General features: G+C 46.5%; 1 protein-coding gene across 1 annotated transcript in view; it reads left to right on the top strand.

The window, feature by feature from the left end:
* Window positions 1–8,843: 8,843 nt before the first annotated feature.
* The window catches only part of LOC126187727 (discoidin domain-containing receptor 2-like), a 302,696-nt gene continuing 299,268 nt past the window's right edge, over window positions 8,844–12,271 (top strand). Inside the window, exons 1-2 of the mRNA XM_049928973.1 lie at window positions 8,844–8,886; window positions 9,062–9,176. Coding sequence (XP_049784930.1) covers window positions 8,844–8,886; window positions 9,062–9,176 — 158 coding nt within the window. The remainder of the gene's footprint in view (window positions 8,887–9,061; window positions 9,177–12,271) is intronic.

The raw sequence follows: 12,271 nt of genomic DNA, 5'->3' as shown, positions 1-12,271 counted from the left end.
TTTTACCACAGTCTGCAAAGGCTGCGTGTTTGGGTCATATCAGTAAGAGAGGAGGAAAACAAATTACATGTTTCTTAGCTAATTCCCATGACGATACAACTGGATATAGAAGAACAACAGAACAAGTCAACAGAAAAACAGTACTAAACAGAAAGAAATAAAGAACAGAATTTAAAGTTGTAGAGACAATCGGTACGCATGTGGGAACGAGGCAAACGAGCGATACAGGTGAAACGGTATGCATCTGTTGATGTTAAACAGAAACAGTTAAGTGATTGAGAAGTGAGATGTTGAAACTAGCAGGAGACACTGAGTTTCAGAGAAGACTTCGCTGTAATCCTTACCGGAGTGTACATTTCGACGCCTCGACACTTTCCGAGCTCTGCACGATTTATCGACCTATTCTGTTACGCCAGCGTCTCTGTTTATCACACCGTGTAATCCCCTGAATCTGATAAACGTAATCTTTGTGACCGCCCTCAGGTTGCGGTTAAGTTGAATTCTCTGCCACACAGTACCTTCTCTGCCGGAACTGCTAGTCCTGCAGATAACCATCTGTGGATCATGAAAAGTGTGGAAGGAGAGAGAGAGAGAGGCAATTTGGCATTAGGTACGGACCACTACAGCGTGTGTGAACGCCCCAATAGGTAGCAGATAGGTCTCCCATGGCACGCAATTTTTCATAAACATTCAATGGGTTGCTGAATCCAAAAGCTTCCCGTGACTACCAACGATACCACGGGTTACAAGTTCACTGTCGGTAATGTGACGTACAGGCTTCAAGCGTTCACTGTTACAGTTTCTGATGCTTCGGAGACGGAGCGAAGTGACCAATGCAGTGGTGAGACTCCGGACTCACATTCAGGAAGACGACTGTTCAGATCACCGTCCCGTCTTCCTGCTGTATGCTTCACTCGGTAAATCCTGAAAGAAAAATGCCAGGACGATTTCCCCACTCATCCTTCCTCTGTCCCCCGTCCCTATTGACTTGATTCTGGCCGGGACGTTAGACAGTAATATTTTTAGGTGTCGAAGAAATGTCGAAGTGTTCCACCATGTATCTATGTGGATGGAACTATACTGGAGGAGAACTGATTTTTCACGTGTAACGCAGTTGCCGAACATTCATTGTCTTTTCTTTACACACGTCGCGTATTTTCCCAGTACTTCGCTCAAGCCTCTTTCTTGTACATAGCGGCACAGGTAGCTACATCACCGTGACAGAATGGCCCGGAGGGAAGGAAACTGAACGCAGTATAAACTAGTAGCGTTACAAATAAAAGATTACGTACGTCATTACATGTGAGCAAGGAGATGCTGTGTTGATTGACAATCAGACATGTGCTCGCTGACAAAGTCACTATATTCCAGGCATACCCAGTACGCTGTATGCTTGGCGGGGTATTCTGAGAATCGTCGCCGGCGGGGCGGCCGAGCGGTTCTAGGCGCTACAGTCTGGAGCCGCGCGACCGCTACGGTCGCAGGTTCGAATCCTGCCTCTCGCATGGATGTGTGTGATATCCTTAGGTTAGTTATGTTTAAGTAGTTCTAAGTTCTAGGGGACTGATGACCTCAGAAGTTAAGTCCCATAGTGCTCAGAGAATCGTCTGCTTAGGCTTTGGCTTTCTGAGATTTAGTGGTAAGAGTTTGTAGAAGGAAGGCTATGTATTGTAAGCCTTCAACTGTCCTAATATCAGCGATATCCGCAAGTCTTAGCAGCTGTGATTGACTGATGTGTCTTCGAATGCAAGGGGACCAAGTTCGTTGTTAGTCCAGTGTACAGCTGAACGGTTTATACCTTAGATTACTGTGAGAAAACTATTATGCGTGATGATTTTCTCAGTTTTCATAAACTATTTTTACGATGTACATTAGCGTAATGTTTCTAATTATATTAACTGTGTACATTCATGTGTGTTGTGCATTTGATATAATCAACAGTTTCAGTTTATAGCTAAAGAGGACTCGCCTTTCAATGGTTTTCAAATGCAGGTTACAGAGTATTTAGTTTGTAGTGAGTTATATTTACAAAATTAGCATAAAAATCAGGTGAGAGGTGTAGTAAGGGCCGCTGGGTGGCCACGGGTAAAGTGTGAGTCCTTCTGGATGGAGACTTGATAGATCTGCACGTAAAGCTTAACAAGCAGCGCGCAAGCTTGCAGGCAGGGAGGTGAGCCACTCCCGGGTACGTTCACACACCTGGTTGTGACGTAGACACGCCTGAGTGTGGTTTTTAGGCGGTTTCCCGTGGTCGTTAAGGCAAATGCTGCCCTGGGCCCCAAATTCTGCGCCAGAGAATACGCTACACAGATAGTTAAAGAACGACAACAAACGAAAGAAAGTTTACACGATTCACAAGGACACCGTGCTAAACGGGATGAATGGCAGTGAAAGGAAAAAAAAGAGGGAAATGTGGAGAATGGTCAAATGTGTGTGAAATCTTATGAGACTTCACTGGTAAGGTCATCCTAAGGACAAGCACACTGTAAGTAGGCTGTTTATGTTTTCTTATTGGCAACGTTACGTAGCGCTCTGTATGAAAATCACTGGCTGCGCTGTGTGCAGTCTGTGGCTAGTTAGCATTGTTGTCTGCCATTGTAGTGCTGGGCAGCTGGGTGTTAACAGCGCGTAGCGTTGCGCAGTTGGAGGTGAGCCGCCAGCAGCGGTGGATGTGGGGAGAGAAATGGCGAAGATTTCAAATTTGTAAGACTGGATGGCATGAACTGCTATATATATTATGATTATTAAAGTAAATACATTGTTTGTTCTCTATTAATATCTTTCATTTGCTAACTAAGCCTATCAGCAGTTAGTGCCTTCAGTAGTTTGAATCTTTTATTTAGCTGGCAGTAGTGGCGCTCGCTGTATTGCAGTAGTTCGAATAACGAAGATTTTTCTGAGGTAAGTGATTTGTGAAAGGTATAGGTTAATGTTAGTCAGGGCCAATTCTTTTGTAGGGATTTTTGAAAGTCAGATTGCGATGCGCTAAAAATATTGTGTGCCAATTTAAACACAGTCATGTACAATTTTACAAAGGGGACGTTTCAACACACACACTCACACCCATGCCCGAGGGAGGACTCGAACCTCCGCCGAGACCAGCCGCACAGTGGATGAGGGAAATGTGGCCACTTAATTTCAAAGTTTACATTCGAAACATTCTCTATCTGTACTACGACAATACTGCATTCCGAAGTCAGTGGTGGTTCGTAACCAAGATTCGCAGTTGTCTCTCTGTGTATCTCTCTTTACCCATGTTTACTGGAACGTTTTTGCTTCTGCTATTAGTTTCACCCGTGTCAGTTTTCCCCTTTCGTTGCTGTGCACCGTATCCATATACGAGGGCAGTTCAATAAGTAATGCAACACTTTTTTTTCTGAAACAAGGGTTGTTTTATTCAGCATTGAAATACACCAGGTTATTCCCCAATCTTTTAGCTACACAACACTATTTTTCAACGTAATCTCCATTCAATGCTACGGCCTTACGCCACCCTGAAATGAGGGCCTGTACGCCTGCACGGTACCATTCCACTGGTCGATGTCGGAGCCAACGTCGTACTGCATCAATAACTTCTTCATCATCCGCGTTGTGCCTCCCACGGATTGCGTCCTTCATTGGGCCAAACATATGGAAATCCGATGGTGCGAGATCGGGGCTGTAGGGTGCATGAGGAAGAACAGTCCACTGAATTTTTGTGAGCTCCTCTCGGGTGCGAAGACTTGTGTGAGGTCTTGCTTTGTCGTGAAGAAGGAGAAGTTCGTTCAGATTTTTGTGCCTACGAACACGCTGAAGTCGTTTCTTCAATTTCTGAAGAGTAGCACAATACACTTCAGAGTTGATCGTTTGACCATGGGGAAGGACATCGAACAGAATAACCCCTTCAGCGCCCCAGAAGACTGTAACCATGACTTTACCGGCTGAGGGTATGACTTTAAACTTTTTCTTGGTAGGGGAGTGGGTGTGGCGCCGCTCCATTGACTGCCGTTTTGTTTCAATTTCGAAGTGATGAACCCATGTTTCATCGCCTGTAACAATCTTTGACAGGAAATTGTCACCCTCAGCCACATGACGAGCAAGCAATTCCGAACAGATGGTTCTCCTTTGCTCTTTATGGTGTTCGGTTAGACAACGAGCGACCCAGCGGGAAGAAACCTTTGAATATCCCAACTGGTGAACAATTGTGACAGCACTACCAACATAGATGTCAAGTTGAGCACTGAGTTGTTTGATGGTGATCCGTCGATCATCTCGAACGAGTGTGTTCGCACGTTCCGCCATTGCAGGAGTCACAGCTGTGCACGGCCGGCCCGCACGCGGGAGATCAGACAGTCTCGCTTGACCTTGCGGCGATGATGACACACGCTTTGCCCAACGACTCACCGTGCTTTTGTCCACTGCCAGATCACCGTAGGCATTCCGCAAGCGCCTACGAATATATGAGATGCCCTGGTTTTCAACCAAAAGAAACTCGATCACTGCCCGTTGTTTGCAACGCACATCCGTTACAGACGCCATTTTAACAGCTCCGTACAGCGCTGCCATCTGTCGGAAGTCAATGAAACTATACGAGACGAAGCGGGAACGTTTGAAAATATTCCACAAGAAATTTCCGGTTTTTTCAACCAAAATTGGCCGAGAAAAACAAATGTGTTGCATTACTTATTGAACTGCCCTCGTCCAAGTACCCTGCAGCCCAGCCCAGCCCAGCCCCGGCCAGTGACGCGCCGAGCCGGCGTGTTCGCAGGTGGCGCTCGCCGCTCGGAGACACGTGGCGGGCGAGGGCGCCCTCGTGGCCGCCTGACGGCCGGCCGCCGCTCCAGCTCCAGCTCCAGCTGCAGCTCCAGGCCACGCCGCCGCAGCGACCGCAGGAGCCAGGAGGACCGGGCCGCCATGGGCGCTGCCTGCCGGCCGATGGCCGCACTAGCCCTGCTGGTCGCCTCCGCCTCCGCCGTCGCCCACAGCCAGGAAGGTGAGTCCGCGGCGGACTTCCAGCACGCCCGTGTCTTCTCCACCTCCTACTCCTTCCTACCTGCATCAGTTTTACAAAAGCTGCCGACTGGACGCTCTCCACTCTCCTACGTCCTATGCTTCTTTCGTTACCTATCTGTGTCCGTTTTTAACGTCACTCACAAGGGAACCTCCCCATCGCACCCCCCTCAGATTTAGTTACAAATTGACACAGTGGATAGGCCTTGAAAAACTGAACACAGGTCAATCGAGAAAACAGGAAGAAGTTGTGTGGAACTATGAAAAAAATAAGCAAAATATACAAACTGAGTAGTCCATGCGCAAGATAGGCAACATCAAGGACAGTATGAGCTCGGGAGTGCCGTGGTTAGCGTGAGCACCTGCGGAACTAGAGGTCCTTGGTTCAAGTCCTCCTTCGAGTGAACAGTTTACTTTTTTCATTTTCGCAAAGTTATGATGTGTCCGTTCGTTCATTGATGTCTCTGTTCACTGTAATAAGTTTAGTCTCTGTGTTTTGCGACCGCACCGCAAAACCGTGCGATTAGTAGACGAAAGGACGTGCCTCTCCAATGGGAACCGAAAACATTTGATCGCAAGGTCATAGGTCAACCGATTTCTCCTCAGGAAAACGCGTCTGATATATTCTATACGACACTGGTGACGGCATGTGCGTCACATGACAGGAATATGTTGTCGACCCACCTAACTTGTACACTTGGCGAACGGCTTTTCTTGTGGATGTGATAATCACTCACAAAAAAGTGATGAAAACATAAAGAGTTTTGTCAGATAATAATTGTCTGAAAATAAAAAAATTAAACTTTTCACTCGAGGGAAAATTTGAACCAGGGACCTCCAGTTCCGCAGCTGCTCACGCTAACCACGTGACCACGGCGCTCCTGAGCTCAATTTATCCTTGATGTTGCCTATCTTGCGCATGGACTACTCAGTTTGTATATTTTGCTTATTTTTTTCATAGCTCCACCCAACTTCTTCCTGTTTTCTCGATTGATCTCTGTTCAGTTTTTCAAGGCCTATCCACTGTGCCAACTTATAACTAAATCTGAGGGGGGTGCGATGGGGAGGTTCCCTTGTCAGCATCCAAAGTGTTGTCCACCGTTCTACCCCCGTCTTTTCTGCAGTCTTCCCTTCGATGACTCTCCGATGCGGGTACTTTGTTAGCACTGCAAGGCGTAACAAAGGAGGTATTGCAAACCATCAGCAAACGTACCTCACGCGTAGAGGACACTGAAGCGAAGACACTTTATTTACATGCTAGGGGTCGCACTCATCAACAGTTCAGTTATCTACAGGGGAGAGGCAAAATAATGTGAGCAGTGGTAGTAACGGGACGGTTGTGTTTGACGGTCGACAACGCAGGTAAGGCACGTGTCGCGCTGGACTGTGCGTGTGCAGTACGGACTAGGCATCAGGGCAGGTTGTCTACGAGTAGTGCAGACTTCGTATTTGCATTCAGAGGCCGAGGTCGACATGCAGTGAAAGACCTAACAGAGCGTCCGCTCCTGCTAGCTGAGTGGTCAGCGCGACGGAATGTCATGCTTACCGGTCCGGGTTCGATTCCCGGCTGCGTCGGATATTTTCTCCGCTCAGGGACTGGGTGTTGTGTTGTCCTTATCATCATCATTTCATCCCCACCGGCACGCAAGTCGCCCAAGTGGGGTCAACTCGAAAGACTTGCTCCAGGCGGGGGGCCCCAGCCACGCGGCATTTCCAGTAACTCACAGAGTTCCCAAGAGGGCAGACCGTCGGGCCCGATTAGCTCCAGCTTAGGTAACAAAGAGAGCAAACTTACTGAATGTTTCAAGGGCAACTGTTTCAACAATCATGACAGGCTACTCAAAACACGGAAAGACATCATCGTGTAAACGTAATAGTGGGCGCAAATCAAAACTAAATGACAGAGATCGTCATGAACCAGAAAAGCTCTCCAGGTATCAAATACTGCTACAAATAAATGAGGGATGTTCTTGGGATTGTGCCTCTAGAGCACTTTATCGTATGGAACAAACGTGGAATGGTGAGACAAAAGGTAATAGGGAGAAAGTAACAATGTGTCAATAGTGACGTAGATAGATACCACACGAGATCTGCAAGCAGTAGGAAGAATACGCATAGAAAAGTCTGTGGGAAAGCGTTGCTGGAAGGGAGAGATTAGAAGAACATTTGCCAAAGCGGCTGGGAAATGCTAACCTGTAGCAGGAAGGGGAAGCAGAGTGGAGACTATGACTAAGATTTTGGAACTAGTAGATATATGATGTTACCTCCCCCTCACTTATCGACCTTAATGACAGTGAAAAATTAAACCGCGTGTACCTAATGGAAATTTGGGAAAAGCAATCGTCACCGAAGTTAATCTGTCGGTAAAGAGGGAGGAAAGGGTTACATCTAAATGAAAGGAAAAATGCAAATGAAACTGATGGAAATTAATTTTTAAAAGGGGTAAAGTTAATAAAGAAAGTAAATGTGCGGCCGTTACGTTAACAATTAACTAGCGGTAATTACATATTTGAGATTTGGGGGAAAATACGGTCGCCAGTCCTAAGGACAATTACTACAGTAACTGAAAAAGAAAGGTTATTACATATATAATTAGCACTAGAAGCGTGGCAACTGAAGGTTGACACGTGTAGTGTGAAAACTGAAAGTTTTTCAGAAGTAATAAATTTCGCTACACTCTCACTTAATTTAGCAAAAGAGTTAATAAAACCGGAAAATCGAAAGTTAATTTAACGACTGAAGTTAATAGTGAGCTTTCTTTCTGAAGCACATCGAAATTCAGTAAAATACGGTTAGTCTTGGACTACCTCAACAATCATTTCAAAAGCTACTTGAATCTACGCAATTTAGAAATAAGGGTTTTAACTTTGAACTTGAATTAAATGATTCTGAACAATTAACAATAGTAAAATTTAGTACGTACCAAGCTGAGCTGCAGTCGGAGGTCAGCTAAAATGCGGTAACAAAACTCGGACTCTTAATTTGTGCTTGTGCAATCTGAATATTGTAGCCAGCTATGAATACCTTAACTGAACTTTGAAATTAAAGCAGTGAAATGGAATGATATTACTTTGATTGCTGGCGTTTGAATTTCAACGACACTCGGGTTCATTCCGGAAAAGGAAGGGACCCTGCTTGGTAATGCAATTGGGACAATGAGCAACAAAGGTTCATGCTGCGTTGCTGTAATTTAATTATGAAAATGGAACAGTTTGAAAGGCTGAGGTCTGCCATACAGTTCTAAAACTTTACGTTGTTCCAGTCTTCCTTGTTGGTTGATTGAAGGTTTGAAGCCGTCGATCGAGGAGGTGGCGACAGTCACTCATTGTCGGCAGTCGCTGTTGCAGAAGCTGGATGTTGGCGCGCCTTCTTCTCGACACGGTCACCAGACGAAATGGGCTCTTGATGTGCGCCAGCTAATGCTTCCCGTCCGCGACACCGTGTCAGAAACTATCATAGCAAGTCGAGCGCAGTTACATGCTGCCAAACCCCGAAAGCGCGGCAACTCGCGGGAGCGTCACACAACACACCTGCTCCACTCGCTACTCGAGCCAGACTCTCTCTGGTCAGCCCGCGCTCCACGCGGCAGAGTTAACACTACCATAGATCCTAAACACTTTCGTTCTCCACACGACGTATCGATGTATTCGTTTGATAGTATAGTTTTCCCTAGGCCAGACACAGCGTATAAATACAAATAATATTCACAAAACAAAACAATTATACATCGACATAAATGCATATATATACAAGTAGTAGAACAATTACAATATACAAAGACACAGAAATGTTATATCTTCAGGTAACAAAATAAGGAAAAAAATTTGCAGTGCAATAGATGGAAATAGGAGGATATGCATTTCCGGCGTTACAATGAGACGACAAGATTACCTCAAAGTAGGCAGTCATGGAGGAGTACGTCTACGCGAAGATCTTAGTTATGACATGACTTGTTGCTGCTGGCTATGACGTTACTTGTGATTCTCTCTTTAGATGTTTGCTGCCACTGTCACGCCTAATATCAAAGTGCCTGTTTGGCTGTGGCTGTGAGCCGGCGTGTGGTGTGTTCCAGCGTCCTCTGGCCGCTGCCACGTGGCGCTCGGCATGGAGGAGGGCCGCATCCCCGACTCCGCGGTGTCCGCCAGCTCCTCCTATGAGCCCAAGTCTGTGGGGCCGCAGAACGCCAGGTGAGTCTGCTCCGCATGTTTTTGTGTCTGCCACTCACATCACGTGTGCCCGTCACGTATGAGTAGCAACACTGAAGCACCAAAGAAACTGGTATAGACATGCCTATTCAAATACACGGATACGTAAACAGGCAGAATACGGCGCGGCGGTAGGCAACGCCCGTATGAGACAAAAAGTGTCTGGCGCAGTTGTTGGATCGGTTAGTGCTGCTACATTGGCAGGTTATTAAAGTTTCGGGTGAGTCTGAAAGTACTGTTACTGTCGGCGCACGAGTGCTGGGACACAGCGTCTCCGAGGTAGCAATGAAGTGGGTTCCTGTACGACCATTTTACGATTGTTGAATCCTGCCTAGTCGTCGAATGTGGGGTGTCTAGGAAACCTGCCTTCTCGGATAGCTAGACATCGTTCATACAAATCGTATTAATGAGTTTTTTTACGAAATGACAATAACACAGAAATGTCGCAAGCAAAGGGCGACATGCAAAAAAGAAATCTCTTCAGTATATACAACTCGTAATGCAAGTGAAGTAATACAGTTGGCTCTTCTATTCTCGTCGCTCCCCCCCTTTTTTTTCCTTTATTGAGTTTCGATTCCCCCTAAAGGGGGCGGGCTGGCAGCAGCTTATTACGCCGCTCTTCAGCCTACAGAATTTGTTTTAAAAAGATGAAGATAATAAAAACATAATAACAGTTGGCGATAAAATCGGTGACTTCAAGGTAAAATGGCAGAAAATTCTGGAGCTTAAAACATAAAACACAGGGTGGATGATGCTAATAAAATACACAGGAAGCAGAAAAATAATACACAGACAATTAATTAAAAAACACGGCGACAGTCTGGGTTCTGTTCGCAAGAGATATAAAAAGCACACCCAGCGACAGCATGATCTCTGTTCGCAACACTGTGGAAAGACGCACAACACTGAACACTCACTTAAACACTGCACTAAAAAATTGGCAGAAATATGACATACCATACCCGATAGCAGGTGGGGGGAAACTGGTCAGATGACGGGAAAAAAGGGGGGGGGGGGGAAGGAGAGGAAAAGTGAAGGGGGAGGGGGGAAAGGAGCCAATGGAAGATGAGGGTACATAAGAGGGAGGAGGGGTGCTGAGCAGACGTGCCAGGGAGTGGGGAAGGGAGAGGAGGGGAGTACAAAAAGACTCGAGGGGGGGGGGGAGAAAGGAGATAGGGAGAGGGTAGGCGGGGAGAAAACACAGGAGGGAAGGGGGGGAGGAAGAGGGAGCCCAGTTCAGGTCGCTGTTCTTGAATCTTCCCCTAGAACTGGGCCGCGGCCAGTCGTGGTGGAGCTTATGTTCTCTTCGCGCAGAGATCGCTGCCATCGTGTTGTCGTCCTGGAGAGGGGTCGGTAGGCGTGCGACTGGCTGACTTCTTCTTCACAGCCCTCTCTGCTCTCTCGTTCCCGACTGCCGTGCCTCCGCTTGAATTCACCTCGTAGCAACGAGTATACCGAATATCAGGAAAGCGGTAAAATATCAACCTTCGCTGCGGCCGGATAAAATCTTGCAAGGACGGGACCAACGACGACTGAAGATAATCGTTCAGTGTGACAGAAGTGCAACTCTTCCGCGAATTGCTGCCGATTTAAATGCTGGGCCATCAAAAAGTGTCAGCCTGCGAACCATTCAACGAAAGAAACGTCATCGATAGGGCTTTCTGAGCCGAAGGCCCTTCGCGTACCCTTAATGACTGCACGACACAAATCTTTACGCCTCGCCTGGCCCATCAACACCGACATTGGGATGTTGATGACTGGAAACACGTTGCTTGGTCGGGAGAGTTCCAAATTGTATCGGGCGGATGGACGTGTACGGCTACGGAGACAAACTGAGGAATCCATGGATCGTGCGTGTCAGCAGGGGACTGTTCAAGCTGCTGGAGGCTGTGTGATGGTGTCGGGTGTGTGCAGTTGCGGTGATGTGGAAACCTCTGATACGTCTAGACACGACTTTCACAGGTGACACTTACGTAAGCATCGTATCACCTGCATCCACTCTACATCTACATCTACATGGTTACTCTACAATTCACACTTAAGTGCCTGGCAGAGGGTTCATTGAACCATTTTCATACTACTTCTCTAACATTCCACTCTCGAATGGCGCGTGGGAAAAAGGAACACCTAAATCTTTCCGTTCGAGCTCTGATTTCTCTTATTTTATTATGATGGTCATTTCTCGCTACGTAGGTGGGTGTCAACAAAATGTTTTCGCATTCGGAAGAGAAAGTTGGTGCTAGAAATATCGTAAATAGATCTCGCCACAAAGAAAACCGCCTTTGTTTCAGTGACTGCCACCCCAACTCGCGTATCATATCAGTGACACTCTCACCCCTAGTGCGCGATAACACGAAACGAGCTGCCCTTCTTTGCACTTTTTCGATATCATCCGTCAATCCTACCTGGTAAGGATTCCATACCGTGCAGCAATATTCCAGCAGAGGACGGACAAGTGTAATATAGGCTATGTCTTTTGTGGGTTTGTCGCATCTTCTAAGTGTTTCGCCTTCCCCACAATATTATCTATGCGCTCTTTCCAATTTAAGTTGCTCGTAATTGTAATACCTAGGTATTTAGTCGAATTGACAGCCCTTAGATTTGTGTGATTTATCGTATACCCAAAATTTATCGGATTTCTTTTAGTACCCATGTGGATGACCTCGCACTTTTCTTTGTTTAGTGCCAATTTCCACTTTCCACACCATACAGAAATTCTCTCTACATCGTTGTGTAATTGGAATTGATCGTCTGATGATTTTCCTACACGGTAAATTACAGCGTCGTCTGCAAACAATCTAATGGGCCTGCTCAGATTGTCACCTACTTCATTTATGTAAATCAGGAACAGCAGAGGGCCTATGACAGTACCTTGGGGAACGCCAGATATCGCTTCTGTTCTAAGCGATGATTTACCATCATGACGAACTGTGACCTCTCGTAGAGTCCACTGTCATTGTTTATTCCGACGGATATGCTATATTCCAGCAGGACAATGCGACACCCCACACGAACGGAAATGCTACAGAGTGGCTGCAGGAACACTGTTCTGAGTTTAAACACTCCCGCTACCCACC

The sequence above is a fragment of the Schistocerca cancellata genome, chromosome 5 (genome assembly GCF_023864275.1).
Source record: "Schistocerca cancellata isolate TAMUIC-IGC-003103 chromosome 5, iqSchCanc2.1, whole genome shotgun sequence".
Lineage (NCBI taxonomy): Eukaryota > Metazoa > Arthropoda > Insecta > Orthoptera > Acrididae > Schistocerca > Schistocerca cancellata.
Note: the sequence above shows the minus strand (reverse complement) of the source record. Positions and strands in the feature narration are given on the sequence as shown.